Below are 20,519 nucleotides of genomic sequence, written 5' to 3' on the forward strand. Positions count from 1 at the left end.
CCACTTTCCTTTGGCGTGGTCACTTTCAAGGTCATGTGACCCTGGCTTTCAGCCATTTTTAAGCCCACCCAGTTGTCCCAGGGTTCCCTAGAGCCTCACACCGAAAGCAAGGACACAGGACCACCGAGCTTTGAAATTGGATTTAATGCATCATACAGAAGGAAAACTACACTGGAATATTTAAGACAAACACTTTCTCTAGCCACTATCCACTGGACGGTCCCCCTTGGTCCCAAAAAAGAAAAGAAAAGAAAAAAAAAATCAAAACTAAGTCTCGAGACGCGTCAGCAGCTCCCCCTCCCGGGTCCAACCTTCCAACATCCTCCCACGTTTCTTGCAAAATCGAACTCAATCCATCCAGGAAGAAAAATCAAACCAACAAAAGAACCTGAAGACAGTTACGTCGCCAGCCGTGCGGTAACGCATAATCGGCACCGCGTAACCAATATATAAAGGCGTGTGCCTCGCAGGGCCCACGTTGTTCATCAATAAAAGAATATAAAAAATCTTGTTCAACCCAGTGTAATGTGTATTAAAATAGATTTGTATCCTACAGCACAGTTTCTCCCGGAGTCGTGAGAAATGACAAGAGGGAAAACAGCTGGTGGCGGGATCCCAGTCAGCCTTCCCGCTCTGCACCTGTGTCTGTGTGCACAGGTGTGCGTCTGTGGCCCTGGCGCATGCACGCGTGCGTGCTCACTGCAATTCGGCACCGTGTGATATGCTCGGGGGTGGGGGGAGCCCTGTGGCTCCTGGTCACATATGGGTTGTGCTGTGTCCCTCGGGACAGGGTGAGGCTTGCGGAAGTGGGCTACATGGCTCACAGAGGTGCAGGAGCCCCCAGGGTGCCTAGGAGCCTACACTCCCTGCAAATATGGAGATCGCTTTGAGGAGAGCGTTGAGGGCTCTGGAGTCTCCCAAGGCCAGGGCCCCAAGTGCACCACTCTCTCTGCCTTCTCCCTGGATCTCTAAGTCCCTTCTTGGGTGCTCCATCTGGTCCCTCTCAGGCGAGGTTACCAGTTCCTGTATCGGAGCAGAGACCATCAGATGCAGAGGAAGGCAGGCAGGGGCACAGTTCACATTACGGATCATACAACAAAAACAAAACGCTATACAAAAAGTGTGAAGCTCTTTTTGGCATAGTGTCTTTAACTGGCATGAAGTGGGCAGGATGCTTGGCGGCTCCTGCAAAGGAGAGTGCTCGAAAGGTTTCCGGTTTTGAGTTGAAACCTGCCAGGTGCCTCCCCTGCTGGGTGACTGCTCCCTTTAGCCCTGAACTCCATGAGGAAAATTCCAGGGATTGGCAATAGGAAGAGGTGGGTGGGCAGCAACAAGAGCGTGAGCTGGGAAAAGGAGAGGCAGAGGCCAGGCCAGGCCAGGCAGCCCATGCAGCAGTGGGTGACCCCAAGAGAAGCTGGCCTGTCACTTGTCCAGTTAAATGACTGATTTTCAACATGGTAATACTGATGGATTAGGGGCCAGCGGGGCACAGGAAGCCCCAGGGCCACTGGAGAACCACCTAGGTTAACTACCCTCTCTTGCACCAGAGGCCCACCCCGCCCACCCCCACTAACCAGCTACCTGTTGTCAGCTTGAGTCCTCACAAGCGGTGTGTGGCCCAGTCTGCCTCACTCTCCAAAGTCTAAAGTCTTCCTGTCTTGAGGGGGACAACGCAAGGAGAGAGCTGGTCATGAAACCCAAAGGCCAGGGAGGTCTGGCAGCCTCGTGGGCCTAGTGTGCCTGGATCTGAGACACCTTCACCTGGCCTCCGGGTGTACCCTGCAACTGGTGGAGGGGTCCACCTCAGGCTGGTTCTGGCTCTAGGACACTCATCTCACTCCTCCTTTCTCTCATCACTCTCTAGTTTTATTTTTGTCTAAAATTCATAGAGTTTATGAATTAAGGCCGACAGATCCTCCAGGTCTTGAGAGCAAGGTCCCAGTAACTTTCCATGAGTGTTAGACAGGTCCCTGGGGTCAGTTGTGATTCTGGGGGTGCTGGAGGGTAGTGCGCATGGTGGTGGTGGTGGAAGGCTTGGTCCAGGGCCCGGCCAGAAGTGGGGTGGGGCTGGTGGTTGCCATAGCGACCTGAAGCATCTGCTCACCCTGGATCAGTCTGAGGAGGGCCCGGATGCGGTCCAGCGATGACTGTGTGCCCCGTTGGCGGGCCAGGAGGCTTGTCTTCAGCTCCAAGCATTTCTGTCGAGGGCAGAAGTGTTGGAGGCGGTGTCAGCATTGAGTTCTACAGCATCCTGGACCAGCCACCTTGATGAGCCCACCTCCTCTCACAAAGCCTTCCCCTGACCCCCAACCCCAGCAGAACCTGAAACAGGCCAAAGACCTCACAAAAAAATACATGATTGGAGTGGCAGGGATGACTGTCCCCGTAGAGCTTGGTCGGCAGCAGCCACGAAAGCCCACAGGCTTGCCAGCCTGCTCTCCTCTTCTGCCTTCTCTCTAGCTTCTCTGTGTGTCACACAGAGATGGCACTGCAGTGGGACTGAGGCCTAAGTCGGATGACGGTGACACTAGGTCAAAGGGTGGCAGTGAAATACTGACTTCCTTTGGGGCACCCTTCAAACTAGGATACGAGTAATCAGGGACTCTTTCAGGGCATGTTTTGGCTATGCTTGGTGGTCAACTTGACTACATCTATATTGAACTGAAGTGGGAAGACCCACTTCTAATCCTGAACTTTGAGGAATGACACACTTTTAGTCCAGATCTTCTGAGGTGGGAAGATCCACCTTTAATCTAGGCCACACCTTCTGCTGGCCTAGAAATTGGCTCTAGAGTGGAGAGCACTCCAGTGAGGAGCCACAACTAGCATTCCATTGAACTGGAAGCTTGAACTGCCCCACCCCCACCCCCATTCCCAGCCCCTTTGAGCTTCTGTTGCCCACAAGCCAACAGGCTAAGAAAGGAAATAACAGGGTCAGGAGGGTGATTGATCCAGATCACCAAGGGAAAGTTGGGTTGCCTCTCCACAATGGAGGTAAGAAGGATCATGTCTGGAGTGCCAGAGATCCTTTAGAGCATCTCTTAGTACTACCATGTCCTGTGACTAAAGTCCATGGGAAACTACAACAGCCTAATCCAAGCAAAGGACACAGACCCACTAGGAATGAAGGTATGGGTCAGTCCTCCAGGAAAAGAGCCAAGACCTGCTGAGGTGCTTGCAGAGGGTGAAGGAAATACAGAAGGGTTGTAGAGGAAGGTAGTTATAAATACTAGCTAAGGTCATGTGACTAGCTACAGAAATGAGGATTATAATTTATATGAGTGTTTCTGGCATATTTTGATAAGAATACATTTGTAAGGCTGGGTGGTGGTGGCACACACCTTTAATCCCAGTACTTGGGAGGCAGAGACAGGCAGACTTTTGAGTTTGAGGCCAGCCTGGTCTACAGAGTGAGTTTAAGAACAGCCAAGGCTATATAGAGAAACCCTGTTTCAAACAAAGCAACCAACACCAACAAGAGGAATGCATATGCACAGATACTTGTGTTTTCTTTCTTTGATTTCCTTATCATGCAGTGCAGCATCAACTATGAGAATATCAGTGCTTATCATATGTAAGCTGAGCTACTAAAAGAATGTCCCTGAATGGACTTTGCCACCAATTCTAAATTTATAATGTGTTTGTGGTTGTATGAAGGATAGTGATATCATGTTAGGCATAATTATGATATGGTTAAATATATAATGAATTTGCAATTGTACGTTCTAGTATAATACTCTAGTTCTTGGTTTCATTTGGAAATTAAGCATGACCATAAGGAGCTATGACTCTGTGTCAAATTGACAAGGGGTGGACTTGTGATGGCTATTCTTGGTTGTCTACTTCACAACATCTGGAATTGGCTAAAACCCAAGTGGTTGGGTACACCTGTGAGGAGTTTTCTTGTTTTTGTTTTAATTAAATAATTTAAAGTAGAAAGATACAACTTTAACCTGGGCCACACCTTCTGCTGGCAGCCTACCTATAAAAAGGACATAGAAGGAAGCTTACTCTCTTTGCCTGCTTGTTCTCACTAACAAGTCCATTCCTTCACTGGCATGAGAATCTACTTCTTCGGGATTCTGGCATATACTGACGACCAGCTGAGACATCCAACCTTGTGGCCTGAACAAGTACTAGATTCTTGGACTTTCCATGGGTAGACAGCCATTGTTGGACTAGCTGGACCACAGCATGTAAGCCACTCTAATAAATTCCTTATCTATCTATCTATCTATCTATCTATCTATCTATCGGGAGATTCTTCCTATCTGTTCTTTTCCTCTAGAACAGTGGTTCGCAACCTGTGGGTTGTCATGCTTTGGGGTTGAATGACCCTTTCACAGGGGTCAACCTAAGACCATGAGAAATATCGGATATTCACGTTACAGTTCATATCAGTGGCAACATTACAGTTATGAAGTAGCAATAAAGTAATTTTATGGTTGGGGGTCACCACGACACAAGGAACTGTATTAAAGGGTCCCAGCATTAGGAAGGTTGAGAACGGCTGCTATAGAGAATCTTCACAGGCTAAAAAGGCACTGAGCTGGCATCTTCAGCAGCCACATAAAGGCCAAGTATGACCATGTATGACTGTAACCTCAATGTTGGGAGTCAGAAACAGGTGGATCCTGGAAATTCAAAAGCTCAACAGCCAAGCCAGATGTTGAGCAGATGTCAAGTTTAGTGGTAAACCCTCTAAAGTGCAACAGAGGAAGGCAGCTTCCTCTGGCCTGAACCTGTGTGCACACAAGTATGTGTGCCTGCAGGTGCGTTCACACCTCTAGCCCCCTCCCTCTCCCTCTGTGCTGGGATATAAAGTGTTTGTCCAACATGCATGCGACTCTAAGCTCAATCCCCAGCCCCATTGAAATAAATAAAACATAATAAAACAGAAAAACAGCTTCTCCCAACTGCTGTTAGGACTTCTATCAATGCTACTGTCAGCACTATCTGCCTTACTGTCTCCACCACCATCATCATGACCATCAACATTATCACCACCACCATCATCACCATCACTGCCCACCATCACCACTATCACCACCACTACCATCATTACCGTTACCACCACCCACCATCATCTTCATCATTGTCTATCATCAATCTATAGAGGACTATGTTCTCTTTATAGAGGAGGAAGCTGAGGTTCAGAAAGGCAGGGCCTTGCCAAGGTCACGTAGAGGCCGCTTGATAAGTATTCATGGACCACATCAGAGCTGCACCCTGAACCTATGGGTACTGGTCAGACTGTGTTCAGTGAAAGGATAATGAGGCATCCCTCCCCCCACCCCACCCCAACCTGTGCTTACCTTCACAGCTAAGGCCATGCCCTCACACCTGTGCTTACTTTCCCAGCTGAGGCCACCACACACACACACACACACACCTGTGCTCACCTTCACAGCTTAGGCCACCCCCCCCCACACACACACCTGTGCTCACCTTCACAACTGAGGCCTCCCCTCCCCAACACCTGTGCTCACTTTCACAGCTGAGGCCACCCCTGCCCCACACCTGTGCTCACCTTCACAGCTGAGGCCATCCACACACACACACACACACACACACCTGTGCTCACCTTCACAGCTGAGGCCACCCCTGCCCCACACCTGTGCTCACCTTCACAGCTGAGGCCATCCCTCCACACCTGTGTCACCTTCACAGCTGAGGCCATGCCCCACACCTGTGCTCACCTTCACAGCTGAGGCCATTCCTCCACACCTGTGCTCACCTTCACAGCTGAGGCCATCCCTCCACACCTGTGCTCACCTTCACAGCTGAGGCCATGCCCCCACACCTGTGCTCACCTTCACAGCTGAGGCCAGCTGCCGGTCCCGCTCCTCTAGCTGCTGGTGCTCAGACTGCAGTTCACTGCCACGCTGCAACAATTTCTGCTTCTCCTCTTCTTTCACTGGGAGAGAGAAGCCAGACCCGCCGAGTGGCAGCTGAGCAGCTGGGCTGGAAACGTTCTGCTAGGGACTGGTCTCCGCCACCTTTCTTTATCAGTGCCCTGGCTCAGAAGAACCTGGGCCCACCCAGAACCCCAAGGTCCCATATGAATGCAGGGGTGCTATCCCACTCCCAGGGACAACTTACCTGTCTTGTGGGTGACATAGGAATGTACAATGGCCAGCATCCCAGTCCAGGGCACACCCTCATCTTTCTTTAAGGCCTGTGGGGCAGATGGGGTGATAAGAAAGTACACAGACTGTAGAACTTTCTGAGAATGTATCCCAGCTATGTATCCCCAGGAAGGTGTGTTCCCAGATTCCCACAGAGTTTCCGCAGGGAAGCCACAGATTCCCAACTGTGACCAGGGGACAGTAGCCATTATCAATCAGTCTGGTTCACCAGCACTGTTCAGTGCGACACTGCCTTTTGGGTCTCTCTCCTTTGCAGAAACCAGGGATAGGTGCCCAAGACCCTTGTTACTCCCTTACACGCTCCCTGCTCCACCCATGCGGGCATCACCCAGAACACTGTCTCAAATGTGCAGGGCAGAGGTGTGAGCCCTTCTGCCCACACCTTCCGCTGGCACTTGGGGCAGACCCACAGGCCCTTGGGTGGCGTCTTAAGGGGCGGGTCCAGGCAGCTGAGGTGGTAGGCCCCTGAACAGGTGCCGCAGGGTTGCAGGCTGGCTCCTCGCTTGCAGGCAGCACAGAATTCATCATGGGTGATTTCACCCTGCAAGAGAAGGGAGGGTGCCAAGTGGTTGAGCCAGGTCCAGGCTGCTTGAGGGAGCAGGAAGGAGAGACTCCTCCTCAGGGTGACACTGTAAAGGCATGCTGGGAACGAGCAAGGTGTGTGCCCTGACAGGTAGGGTTCCAGGGCACTCCTACACACCCTGACTGGGCACTGAGCACAGGAGAGGCTCCTCCCACAGAGTAGGGCATAGCAGTAACACATTTTCACACTACACTCCCTCAGGGAGGGGGTGTGGCTAGACGCAAGCTGCCCCTTTAGCTTATCCTCTATTGCATACCCATCTAGCAGGGACCCAGTCACTCCGGAGAGACACACCTGCTTCCACACCCACGATGGGGGATAAGGACAGCTGTCCCTTGGACAATGGATAGAACAGGACAGAGCACACCAAGTGGACCCCACTGAATCGTGTACCCAGCAGTGTGGTAAGGGATAAGGCCCTTTCTGTCCCTCCTAGAGGCCTCAGCACAAGCTTAGGGACTGTGTTCCCCAGCCCATCAGCAGGCTGCACCAAGAAGAGCTCTGTTGATGACCTATAACACCTGTCCAGACACCCACAAGGGTCCTTGTCACTGCAAGACTACCAACAGTTTCCAACTCCAGCACCAAAGAGATGGGAAGGGACAGCCTTTATCATAAGTGTCTTGACACCAGAGGTGTCCCCAAAGGTAGGCCCATCTACATCTCCTATCTAGTGCAAAGATTCAGGAAGGGTGAAAAATTTGCCCAGGGCCACACAGGGAGTGAGAATGGCAGGTGGAGCCAGGACCACAATCCCCACATCCTGCTTCAAAGCCAAGGTCCTCCAGGACTATGGACTCTTGGAAAAGGGAGAATCTTCCATCACCCGTGTCCCTCGTCTGGTTAGTCTGGATACTGGTAGTTTCAAGAAATTGCCAGGCCCAGGGCTACCTGTGTTTACCACTTTGGGATGACCTTGGAAAGCAACGTGGCCATCCGAAGCAGGCTGCAAGCAGTCCCCTGGGCATGTGAGCATGTGGGCTGAGGTTCATCTGGAATTAGCTTGGACATCAGGAAAGGGCTGTTGAGATAGTTCAGGGCACAGAGGCACCTGGTGCCTAGGCTGAGTTCAATCCCTATGCCTTGTACAATGAGAGGAGAGACCCGAGCCTCACAAGTTGTCCTCTGACCTTTACGCTTGCATGAGGGTGCACAGGTGCCTGCACACAGACACACATGCACTCAAGCACACACGGCATAAATAAAGTAAATGAAAAGAAATAGGTGAGAGAGGCTATGCACAGAATCCAGGTCCTGACCAGCTTCTGCTTCAGGGAACAGGGATGTGGGCTTTGTGGGTGTGAGCCCTATAGGGTGAAACCCTGGGAGCCAGCCCATGGGATGGGCAACAGAGAACCAAAGATGGCCAGCTCTGTCCTGGGTCACACAGGGTGAAGAACAGGTGGTGCAGTGTGAACACCCTCAGGACCAGGCTTTAGAGCCCCAGCATCCTCAAGACCAGGCTTTAGAGCCCCAGCATCCTCAGGTCCAGGCTTTAGAGCCCCAGCATCCTCAGGTCCAGGCTTTAGAGCCCCAGCATCCTCGGGACCAGGCTTTAGAGCCCCAGCATCCTCAGGACCAGGCTTTAGAGCCCCAGCATCCTCAGGACCAGGCTTTAGAGCCCCAGCATCCTCAGGACCAGGCTTTAGAGCCCCAGCATCCTCAGGTCCAGGCTTTAGAGCCCCAGCATCCTCAGGACCAGGCTTTAGAGCCCCAGCATCCTCAGGTCCAGGCTTTAGAGCCCCAGCATCCTCGGGACCAGGTACGAGGCAGTTCTCTGCAGCAATGCAGGGTTCAGCCTGGCATGCAGGCTTGTCGCTGTGCAAGCTCTGAGTACCAAGGGAAGCCTAAAGCAATGACAGATGTCCCACACACTTTGTGTGAAGATGGGGGAGGGGAGGCGGTCACGTACCTTCCAGCAGGGGTCCTCATTGGCTAGCACAGGGAGGAAGGGTGGAGAAGATGTTAGTGGGGGTGAGAGGAGCATGGGTGATGGCTGGGGTCCCTCAGGCTTAGTGTGGCAGAGTCCTTGCCCTAGAGCATGATGGGAGTATCAGAAGGCCCAGTGACACCTGAGTTCTCAGAACCACCATGTGATGGGGGAAGAGTCTCTGCCTTGGTCCTGGTCAGGACCTACCTGGGAACAGGCATCTGAAGCCACAAGGATCATGGGTGGCTCAGTGAGGTACCTCAGAGACAAAACTAGAATTCAGAGGACCCCTCGGAGTCACCTGCTTGCAGCTCCTTTCAGCTGTGGACTCTTTGCATTTCAGGCTGTGAACTCAAACTACACACAGAAAGAACCACAAATGGTTTTTCTTCCAGGCTCCTAGTCAAACCATCTTCAGTGATGCTGTTCCTGGGGGAGGAACTGTCACCAATTTAGAGCAGTCATGCCCATTGTACAGATCAACAGTCCAAGAGCTAGGGAACAACTAATGCCGAAAGCTACATACAATCCCAAGAAGCAGGCAGCCATTTCCTGCCTCCAAAAATCATTGATAGTTGCTTCTTTTCTTCTGAGACAAAGTCTTTCTGTGGTTTCAGGCTGGCCTGAAACTGACTGCAATCTTCTTGCCTCTGCTTTCTGAGTACCATGATGATGGGGGGATAGAGGCTCCCGGCCATGGAGGACGATTGGCACAGGAGAAAGAGCCCTACTGAAAGCAGGGATGTATATCCCTGCCTATCAAAGCTGGGCTTAGCACTCAGTACTTCTAGACTAGCTGATGTTGTCCAACTGCCCAGAGCCAGTATAGGAGGGAAGGCAAGGTTGGGAAGCAGGGACATCCTCTACACCCCTCCTCTTGCCCTGCCAGCTCAGCCCTTTGGTGGATGGCCCTACCACAGTGGCCTTTGGCCTGGTTCTCAGATCTGGACATGGGTGCACAGCAGGAACCTACATGACTCTAGTAGGCAGTATGTTCCTAGTGCCATTTCTGTATCTGATGGGATGGAGTCCCTCCCCAGTAGCTCTCCTCCCTTGCCAGGCTCCCTGAGAGCAGAGGCTACACGAAGCTCCTGGAGAAGAGAGGAGAGCCCAGGTTTAGGGAGCAGTTAGGGTCTATGGAAGCCTCAGCTCTGGCTGGCACTTACCTCGTGCTGTGAGGAACAAGGGGTTGTGGAGATAACTGGAGGCCAGCCGCTTCCTCTGTAAGGACAAAGCGGAACCAAAGATTCACACATATGTAACTCTTACTTGACTACAACACCCTGCCCAGGCCCCTCCTAGGACATCAGGCCCCAAAGACTGGGCAGACACTCTGTGCAGAAGACACAGGGGTGGGGTGGAGGGCAGAAACCAAGGACCAGGGGCAGAGAGGAAGTTTACAAAGGCGAGGTTCCGCTGAGGCCCAGGAACTCCCAATCCCAAGTTGTCTTGGGCAGGAAAGTCCCCAAGCAGGCTAGGTTATGGACAAAGCCAGCTCTGCCCTCCCACCAGCCCTCTGATCTTTCTCTGGTTCTACAGTCAAGTAGGGAAATGGAGACATAAACTGGACCCCTCAAATTTCACATCCAGCCATGGGGCCCAAGCCTCGCAGCTGCAGAGGCTTCCCTAAGCCCCAGGAGAGCAGAAGCCTCAGTTTTAGTGACCTCACAGGCCACATCCCCAAGTGGTTCTGGCTACTGCAGAAAGATTGTTCTAGAATCAGCTTTGAAGCTTTCTCTCTCAATGGAGCCAAGTTGCATTCAAGAGCAAGGAAGGGATCTGCAAAGGGCTGCTCTTGGCTTGCATGCTTGTCTAAGGCTCAAGGGTCACAGGGTTTTGGGCTGAGTGGCTAAGGAGATTCCTTGGCTCTGGCTGCAGATACAGAGCTCACTGAGTAGGTTCTATGCACAGGGTACTGGAGACCATTTTCTTTTCTTTTTTCCTTCCTTCCTTCCTTCCTTCCTTCCTTCCTTCCTTCCTTCCTTCCTTTCTCTTCTTTTTTATTTTTAAAGATTTTATTTCTTTATTTTATATATATGAGTACACTATAGCTGTCTTCAGACACACCAGAAGAGGGCATCAGATCCCATTTCAGATGGTTGTGAGCCACCATGTGGTTACTGGGAATTGAACTCGGTTTCTCTGAAAGAGCAGTCAGTGCTCTTAACCTCTGAGCCACCTCTCCAGCCCTGGAGACAGTTTCTTAATATAACCACAGGACTGAAGCCCTGGTGACAGAATACATGTTCTTGGTTGGAGGCTAAAGACAATGTGAAGTTCTTCCTTCATTTATTTATAAGTCAGAGTTGCATGTAGCCCAGGCTAGCCTTGAACTCTCTGTGTAACCAAGGATGACCCTGAACAACTGATTCTCCCACCTCCCAAATGCTGGGCTTACAGGCATATGCCATTATGCATGGTTTATGTAGTGCTCGGGCTTGAACTCAGGACTTCCTGGATACCAGGCAAGCACTCCACCAACTGAGCTACACCCTCTGCCATTGATAGTCATGTGAAAGGTTCCTGTGCATAGGGTCAGGGATTGATCACTAGACCCAGGAGAAGAGAACAGGATGTGTGCAAATATGTGCATCTTCTAGGAACAGGGAGGGCTAGACAGAGCAAGGGGCAGACGGTGGACAGAGCTTAGAGAGCCACTTTACTCCCTGAACAGGGCACTGCAGAACTGGAGTTCTGAACATTGCTCCTTGTCAGAGTGCTCTTTCCTGCTAAATTCAAGTTCATTAGACAATGATTTAGGACCCACATCCTAGAGAAGGGAAATAGGCCTGGAGAGACAACTCAGCAGTTAGGAGGACTTGCCAGTCTTCCAGAGGACCCAGGATTGGGTCTCTGCTTGCTGCCCTCCAGCTGCCCCCAGGGGCTGAGAGAGCACAGGCCTGAGATGTTACAGTCTGTCAGAGCTGAGAAACACCACACAAGCCTTCCAGGTGATGGGCAAGCCACAGTGGGCTCTGAGAAGTATCCGTGGGCAGCCTGGGTTCCTGAGCCTTCACAATATTCTTATGAGAAACCCAGTTCTACCTGTGGCCAGCAGGTGTGTTTGATACTCACAGCGGCCTCAGAAAGGACTCCAACAGCTTATGGCTTGGGACAGGGTCTCACTATATAACCCAGGCTCACCTGGAACTCAAACTCCTGTCTCAGTTCCCTGACTACTGTGTTACAGGTATGTACACTCAGTGAGAGTTCACCATCTTGTTTCAATGGCATCCCCTGGCTAGAAAGGACGGGCAAGAAGGCAGGAAGAGAGAGTTGGGGGTGGGATAGGGTGCAGTGTCCAGGGACTCTTCTGGGTCCATCAATTATTCATCATAAAAGGGGGGAGGGGCTCATGAGGCTGTGCACTGCTCCTCCCAACCCATGTTGTGGCCGCCAAGAGTCCCACCTCGGTCTCCAAGAAGCCGCTATAGGCAGGGTTGGCTGTGCTCCTCCGCTTCCGCTCCTGCCGCTTGCTCTGGATCTCTGGAAAGACAGACACAGCAGTCACAGGCTCCTTGCCCAGCAGGTCAGAGCCTCTAGGAACTGCTTATAGCATGGTTCTGGTGGCTTTAGGATGAGTGTCAGGACAGGGATGAGGAGACAGGGACACACTCCTCAGCACAAGGCCCTGTGATATGACCTCCATAGGATGGATCATATATTTGAATGCTTGGTCACCAGGAAGCAGAACTATTAGAAAGGATTAGAAGGATTAGGGGGGTGTGGCCTTGTTGGAGGAAGCATGTCACCCTGAGTGCGTTTGAGGTTTTAAAAGCCCATGCCAGGCCTGGCTCTTTTTCTCTCTGCTTGCAGATCAGGATGTAGCTCTCAGCTACTTCTCTAGCACCATGTCTGCCTGCCGCCATGCTCCCTACCATGATGATAACAGACTGATCTCTCTGAAACCGTGAGCCAGCCCCAATAAAAAGGGTTGCCTTGGTCACGATGTCTCTTCATTGCAGTGGTAGAATGACTCAGACAAGCCTCACTCTATGTCTCAGGTCCCCGGGGTGGCGGCAGGCTAGTGAGGTGTTGGTTCTGCTGAGTCAGGCATTGCTTTGTGCTGAGCCTGTGCACACCATCCCACCTCCTTCCCCTCTCCTCTTTTTTGCCCATTGCAACTCGTTCTGACTCGCCCATGGAGGTGGCTGGGGAGCCCATTCCTTACTTCTGTCAGCTTCCTTCTGACCATTGCCAGGGTCACTCTGTGTTCTTCCCGTGTGGTACCACGGGGTCCAAATAAGTACTGTGGGATCCCAGATCATGGAGAGAGGTTTTCAAAGCAAGGGCCAACTGCATATTAGGAAAATCACTATTCCCTTACTCTCCCAACAACCCAACAAGCATAAGAATATGGCTTCCCTTACAGCAGAGATGAGAAAATGCACTGAGTGGACCAAACACCAAGGAAGTAAAGAAACATCAGCTCTCATGGATTAGTGAATGGCAAGATTAAACAATGACCTCTGCTACCTTACTGTGCGGCCTCTAGGATGGGGACAGGTCCCTCTACAGGAACGTGACAGTGCAATGTACAGTCGTGGGATCAGAAAACAGAACATTTCTCTGCCTTGTCTTGAATGACTGTGCCCCTATTACCTGGGGCTTGGTTCCTAGGAACCTCACATCTGGATAGGGCACAACCATGACCCGAGGCACCCCAAAGACTGCTGCTTCTGTTTGGGGCCCCACAAAGCCCTACCCACCAAACTCTCCCCATCCTTACCTTCTAGGTGTTCCGTTGTGACCAGGCCTAGAGCTACCATGAAGGCGATTTTCTGAGAAGAAAAGAGATAGGCTAAGTTAACACAGCTGTTGACCCTCATCCTGGTCAGCCATGAACTAGTCTGAGCCGGAGGCTTATACCCTGGGAGTGCCCAATCATGAAGCCACTGCTCCAGACACTCATGTTGTCCCTGGGAATCCTGGAGAACTCCAATACCCAGAGACTGTCCAAGGTCAATATAGGGGGCTCCTGGGAGTAATGAGGGGCCTGGGATGGGACTGGACAAACACAATCCTCGAATATACTTTAAAAAACCAACAGCATGAAGCTGGCAAGACGGCAGGAATGGAAGCGGAGGAGCACAGCCAACCCTGCCTATAGTGGCTTCTTAGAGACAGAGGTTGGACTCTTGGCGGCCACCATATGGGTTGGGAGGAGCAGTGCACAGCCTCATGAGCCCCTCCCCCTTCTATGATGAGGAATGAGCTAGGTGAGCTCAGCCTTCAGGAGGCTCTGGCCTCAAGCACAGGACACACAGATAGACAGCTGGGTACCACTTGCTGAACTGTTCTGACCTTGGAGTGGGCTCTGCAGTGTGTGTGTTCAGCACACAGACGCTTGAGTAAACAAGACAGGAAGGAGGAGCAACAGCAACATAGAAAATGGAGCCTGGCAAGGTGCACACTATCCTGGCCCTAATGGAAGCCAGAATCCGTGCTGAGTCCATTATGCAAAACAGCAGCATCCATATAAATCCTATACACGCCCTCTTGACTTCTTTAAACCACCTTTTTTTTTTTTTTTTTTTTTTTTTTTTTTGAGAGAGGGTTTCTCTGTGTAGCCCTGGCTGTCCTGGAACTCACTCTGTAGACCAGGCTGGCCTTGAACTCAGAGATCCGTCTGCCTCTGCCTCCCAAGTGCTGGGATTAAAGGCATGCGCCAAACCACCTCTATGTGGCTTATACTCCCTAATGTGGCAGAAACCACGTATAAATCACTGTTTTACGGTGTTGTTGACTAGGGAATGATGACAGGAGTAATGTCTGTGTACATTCAGTCCAAATGTAACCACTGTGGCCTGGCTATCCAATGCAGAAGGAGTCACAGGAAGTGCCCGAGGGAGACTGAGGATCTCTGATAAAGCCAGCACCACAGCAGGACACGGCCACACTTCAATGACAGGGTCATGCTGTGCTTGGCATGCAGCAACTCCAAGCACTGCCTTTCGAGCTCTCTAGACTCTTTTCTCCCTCCGTCTCTCTTTTAATATTTTTGACTGGAGGTTGGCTGGGTCCGTGGACAATAACCCGAGGATACAGAGGGCTGAAAACAGTTGCCATGTTGGGTGTCAAACTGAGCTGGGAGCCATGGTAAGGAAGACCAGAAACACAGGCCCCACCCAGCTCTATTAGCTTTCTGGAATGTCTTGGAAGTGTAAGGACTTTGATGAGGGACATGAACCAGGCTTAGAGCTTCATGGGAGTCAAGTAATGGGGACTTCATACACCTGTAACCTTTTTTTACAGAAAGTTTGGGACCTGTGAGGAAGTCAGAGGCAGCCCCAGGAACAGTGGCGGCCTCTGCCACAGTGTTCTGACTCCGGCACAGTGGCCACCCTCTGCAATAGCATCCTGGGAAGCTCGGCGGCAGCCCACTCTGCCCCAACTCAGATGCCAACAGTGGAGGTGGCACCTTCAGTTCCCAGCTCTGCCACCAGGGCATGCTCTGGCTCTGGTGGAGATAATTACCAACCCATGTACACGCAGCAAGTTCCCTGCAGTTCTGGGCACACAGGTTGCTTGCTGTTAAGACACATCTAACCATGCAGGGCACCTCCTGCAGTAAGCACAGGCTGGGTACCCACCATCCTGTGCCCACATCCCTCACAACTGCCACTGGACACCCCCCCCCCCAAGTGTCCAGGTATCGTTCTGAGTTGCTGGCCTCCTGAAGTCACTGCTGATACATCTCCTGGGCTGTTCCAATACTCTTCTGGCATGCTAGTCAGATCTGCAGGCCTTATCACAGGCTGTTAATGTTCCTTCAAAAACACGGATGTCCGTGCCTAGCTTCGTACCACAGGCCTGTGATCCCGCTGCTGGGGAGGGTGGGGCAGAAATAAAGCCAACCAAAAGCCTGCCTGGGCTACAGAGAGAGTTCAAGGCCAGTCTTGACAATTTAGTGAGATCCAGTGTCCAGAGTTAAAGAAGGCTTGGGCCGTGTAACAGCTCAGAGGTGGAGTATGATTTTTTTATCCCGAGTACCATACAAAAACTAGAGCCCATGTCCTGCAATGGCCTGGGGTCCCACTTGGGCCACAGAAGTACCTGGGGGCCCCAGCTAAGTGTCCTGGGATTGGCACACAGCCTCTTGCCGCAGGCTCCTTCTGCTGCAGGGTTATGCTGCCCAGCTCTCAAACTTCAACAAGGGTTTCTACACCAGGATGTGTTTTGACTGCTCTGTTTAAGCCATTACGAGTATTTACACTAATTACGCAGTTAGATATAATTATACTAATTGTAAAAATGCACAATAATTGACTAAGATGCACTCTGAGAGAACAAGGCGATGTCACTCGGAGAAACTTCCTGAATGTGGAGAATACAAAACACCTCAAAGCAGGATACACAGGTGCAGCAGAGTACTGCAGGCAGCAAGCCAGCCAGAGCCCTACCATGCAAACATGTGGACTTCAGACATTGCTTCTGGCTGAAACCAATGGGATGCAGAGGCTGGGGTCACAGAGATGTGGCTCACACAGCAGCTTCATGTTCCAGGCAACCCAGTGCTGGTGTTTGTTTATTTCTTTACGTGGGGGTGTGGTGGGCAGGGTCTCATGTAACCCAGGCTAGAACCCAATCCTCTATGTAGCTAAGGATAACCTTGAATGAATGAATCCTCCTGCCTCCAACCCCTGTGCTAGCGTTAGAGGTAGGCACCATCACACCAAGTTTATACAGTGCTGTGGATTTGGGGCAACCCCACGGCTTTATGCATGCTAGGCAAACCCTCTACCAACTTCGCTACCTCTTTGGCTCCCCCACCCTCCAAGGCCTACGGCACCCATGCATGAGCACTAACCAAATCACTCTCTTGCCCAGATATTCCATGGCTTTCATTATCTAAGGAGTAAATCCCCGTCCTGGACGCCTGCTTTTAAGTCTTCTGCCATCTATCTGTTTAGAGCTAACCCTCTACTCTTAATTTGCGTGCTGTCCAGAGCCCAGCTGACCTCTCTGGGTGTTCCCAGTCCTTTCCCACTTTGTGCCATTGCGCACACAGTACCTTCAACCTGCCCTGTCCATCCCCCTGCCTCTAGTCTTCTGCATTCTTTTGACCTCCATTCATTATACCCCTCGTATGCAAAGCCCTACAGCGACACACATGCACCACCCCGCCCATGGATACGCATGCACATCGCCTGTTCACCCCGCAAGGAATCCCCCTCCCTGTCTTTTCTCCTGTAGCTCCCAGCTCACTGGAAGTCACCGGTCTGGCAGCCTCGGTAGCCTCATTAGTCTCTGTCCTCAGAAGGGAGCTTCCCAGGGCAAAGACCATATCTGCCCATCCTAAGTCCCCTGCTCATGGCACTGAGAACAGTTGAGGAGCAGGCAAGTGTGAGCCACAGAAAGCAAGCGGTATCTTTGGGGCTACAGGTCATTGCCATCGCCAGGAGGGATGGGAGCCTAGGGGCTTAGGGAAGGCTTTGCTGGTGTGTGAGCGGCTGGAACAGGGCATGTGGTAGGAACCATCCATGCTGACTGGGCTCCTGTAGGATGGATGAGGGCTCACCAGGGACATTAGAGTCTGAGTGAGGAGAGCCATATGGAGATGCATCCTCAGCAGAGCAGGGATGCTCTGAGCAAGGTGGGGCTGCGAGTAGAGCACAGGTCAGATACCCGGTGAAGCCAGGTCCTGTAAGAGGAGCCTTAGTCAGCTGCTGTCCCATCCCATGACTGTAGGTGATTGAAACACACTAGAATAGACTCATTTACCCCTCTTCCTTTAGAGTAATGTTTCTCAACCTATGGGTTCTGAGTCCTTTGGGGGGGGGGGCGACTGAACAACCCTTTTACAGGGATCGCTTAAGACTGTCAGAAAACACAAATAACGCCATTATGATTCATAACAGTGGCAAGATTAGAGTTATGAAGCAGCAGTGGAAATAGTTTTATGGTTGGGGGTTACCACAACATGAGGAACTAGATTAATGGGCCACAGCATTGGGAGAACCACTGCTCTAGGGAGTGGAAGGAGGTGTCATGTGCAAGTTCTAGGAAGTTCTTAGGGCATCTAAACTCTACAGTGCTATTAGTCTTGCTCTGTACCCCTCAAGTTTCCAGGACTGGACACAGACAGGAAGGAGAGACAGGGGCTACATGCTGCCAAAGATAGGGGAGCATCTCTTTCTGGGTTTAGTCCTGAGAGGGACAAGGCCGACAGGTCCCTGGAACAACTGGACAATGCCCCTGATCTACTGGTTTGTCCACAACTCAGAATCCTCTATTAACCCAGAGGAACAAGGCCCTCCCCCTCCTGTCTGTAGACGAATCACCACACATGGCACACATTGCTGACAGTCAGCTAGGCAGCCAGGCACTGGAATCCACGCTGACCATGGCCCTACCCTGCCTGCACAGCCTGGAGAATGAAGAGTGCAGATTCAGAACCCTGGGCAAGCCCTGCTCTGGCAGCTCCCACCGGGCGGTGCCACATCCAGGCAAGATCTGCCCAAGGAGGCCATCCCAGCCCTGCACAGAGCCTTGTCTTAAAGCTCAGAAGGGTCTGGACCCTCCAGCAGGTCACACTACCTCAGGATTCTCCTTGCTGGGGGGCTGATCTTCCTTGGTGGCCTGAGCTCCCTGAGATGGCTCCTCCGTGGGTGGCTCGGGCTCTGCTGAACTCTCTGGCTGTGTCTTCACTTGTGGCTGAATGATGATAACCTGGAAGACACAGGGAAGATGAGAGAACCAGGGAGGGAGGGGCAGGGAGTAGCTAGGAGTTAGGTAGGTCCTGAAAGGGGTGTCACAGAGGAACCAGGTAACTGTGTCCAGGGCTTTGCTTTCCAATAACCCCCATATTCCCACGAGAGCATCTATGTGAGAGATGGCCAGGGTTACAAAGCAAGGAGGCCTGGATGCAAATCCTCTGAGGTTATGTGGCCTCAGAGAGGCTAATTCTGTACCTCAGCCTCAGGGAATTCACTGGCAAAAGCTGTGGCAATGCCAGCCTCCAGGGGGCGCTAACTCTACTCTCAGCTCAAATGCAGGCACGGTGAGCTTGGGGATACTCAGTCACTTGCCTGAGAAGAGTCAGAGGGAATAGGGTGATTTGGGGTTGCCTGGGGAAATGGAAAGACATCAGCTATAGGCAAGAGAGTGTTCTGGTGGTGGGAATCAGGAAAGGATTTTTTAAAGGGAAAACAGTTGCTACCATGTTTCCCCAAAGGCCTCAATCAGGGCAATCTTCAGAGAGCTCTAGAGGACATGGGGAGATGATTTTAGACTTAGCATTACAACTAAATTCCTCACAAGGAATCAAGTAGGTTTTTTTTTTGCGCTCTCTCTCTCTCTCTCTCTCTCTCTCTCTCTCTCTCTCTTCTTTTTTCCCCATCCAGGCAACTGGAGCATAAAAAAGAACTCTTGACCACCTGACTCTACCAGCAGAGATAAAGTATTAGTACTAGACTCTCTTGCAGCTACCCAACTTAGCCACACATTAGCAGTACACGATTCCCATATTAATGAATAGCAATTCTCTTAGGCACACTTGTTTTATCCCATACCCATTCACCTATCCTTATTCATTCATTCACAGTTTCACTCAGTTGATCACTACTCACTCGTGTTAATACTCATTCACTCTCTTCGTTCCCACAGATCACATGCTCGAGCTCCATTCACACACTCACCTGCTCACACACTTCCTGCTCATTCACACTAGTTCATCCTGTTGACTGTTGTTCATAATCCCTCCACACACTCACCTGAGTCTTGCCCTTTCACTCTTTGGTCATCGCCCAGCTACCCCTCTGCCTAAGCCTCAGCTCCTATTGGACCACGGCCTCTGAGCCTCCACACGCAGCACATCCTCTTGGGGCTTCTGGCAGACACTCACCTTTTTGTCAGCACTGATGAGGAGGGGCTGCACTTTGATGCCGTCGCTGGCCACGGGCACAGTGGTGCTGGGGGTGATGGTGGCAGCATTGCTGGGGGAGGTGGAGATGATGGCATAGGCCACCCCGGCACTGCTCAGGGGTGAGGTGATGGCGGTGGGCTCGGTGAGGGCCTGGGTCTGGCTGCTGGGTGTTGGCACATGGTTGACGGTGTTGTTGGCAGTGGGGAGGGCTGGGCTGGGGTTCTTGATGCTGACCACAGTGGCCTTTTGGAATGTTGGGGGTTGCTTGGGTGGCCGGTCCCTGCCCGGGGTGACAGGGAGGCTGTCTGGAATCAGAGTCTTTGGCCTAACCTGGGAGGAAGGGACCAGTGTGTGGTCAGACAAACAGACACGAGCTGTTGAAGGCATAGTAGTGGGGCAGGCCTCATGCAGACAGGCGGAGTCCAACATTTGAGGGGAAAGGACAGCACTTTCTCTGACCCTGCTCTGGGTCTCTCAGAAGTCATGATCTTGACCCCAAGGCTCAAACTACTCCAACCACCATCTCTCTCAATTGGCTGTACTCTGTACTCTCAATTACTGACTCCCTACCCACCCGCCTATCCTCGGGCTCAGATGAAGCTGCTTGAGGCCCAGAGAGCAAACCATGAGGGAGACCACACCAAGTCCACACAGGAAGCCCGTGTCACAGGTGCCTAGAGCACTGCCCTTGGGCCTGACTAGGTGAGCCACAGAGTGACAAACAGAGTGGTAGATCTTGTGCCATGGGCACCAACCCCTCTAAAGACCTCACACACATGGAGGTGAAGCACGGGCTGCAGGCAGTCACCATACAATGGAGACCATGGTTCTTGTCAGCTTATGTGCCCAATCCTAGTTCTTAGGGAATGTAGGTGGTCTTGGAGACACTGCTTAATGTCTTCACCTGTGCACTGGGGGTGATGGAACCTACTCGTGATCACAAGAAGGTGACAAGATGCATAGCTGGCTATCACCAGCCTCCATGGAGGG

At 51.8% G+C, this 20,519-nt stretch overlaps 1 protein-coding gene and 1 long non-coding RNA gene across 8 annotated transcripts in view; both read right to left on the reverse strand.

Moving 5' to 3' along the window:
- Window positions 1-124: 124 nt before the first annotated feature.
- Phf21b (PHD finger protein 21B) overlaps window positions 125-20,519 on the reverse strand; it is a 70,754-nt gene continuing 50,359 nt past the window's right edge. For 2 of the 7 annotated variants that reach the window (NM_001081166.2, NM_001356573.1), the window contains exons 4-13: window positions 19,509-19,859; window positions 18,203-18,334; window positions 13,392-13,443; window positions 12,072-12,148; window positions 9,829-9,883; window positions 8,645-8,667; window positions 6,532-6,690; window positions 6,103-6,178; window positions 5,814-5,917; window positions 125-2,198 (exon numbers count right to left, since the gene is read on the reverse strand). In NM_001081166.2, the coding sequence (NP_001074635.2) occupies window positions 1,977-2,198; window positions 5,814-5,917; window positions 6,103-6,178; window positions 6,532-6,690; window positions 8,645-8,667; window positions 9,829-9,883; window positions 12,072-12,148; window positions 13,392-13,443; window positions 18,203-18,334; window positions 19,509-19,859 (1,251 nt within the window). In that variant the 3' untranslated portion in view covers window positions 125-1,976. The other 5 variants (XM_006521034.4, NR_030731.1, XR_003951399.1 and 2 more) reach the window with 5 other exon arrangements.
- Gm52202 lies at window positions 2,467-5,806 on the reverse strand. The gene is made up of 2 exons (XR_003951583.1): window positions 5,478-5,806; window positions 2,467-5,392 (listed from the first exon to the last, which is right to left on the reverse strand). It is a non-coding gene; the product is annotated as a predicted gene, 52202 (long non-coding RNA).

Source organism: Mus musculus, chromosome 15 (genome assembly GCF_000001635.26).
Source record: "Mus musculus strain C57BL/6J chromosome 15, GRCm38.p6 C57BL/6J".
NCBI classification, from domain to species: Eukaryota; Metazoa; Chordata; class Mammalia; order Rodentia; family Muridae; genus Mus; species Mus musculus.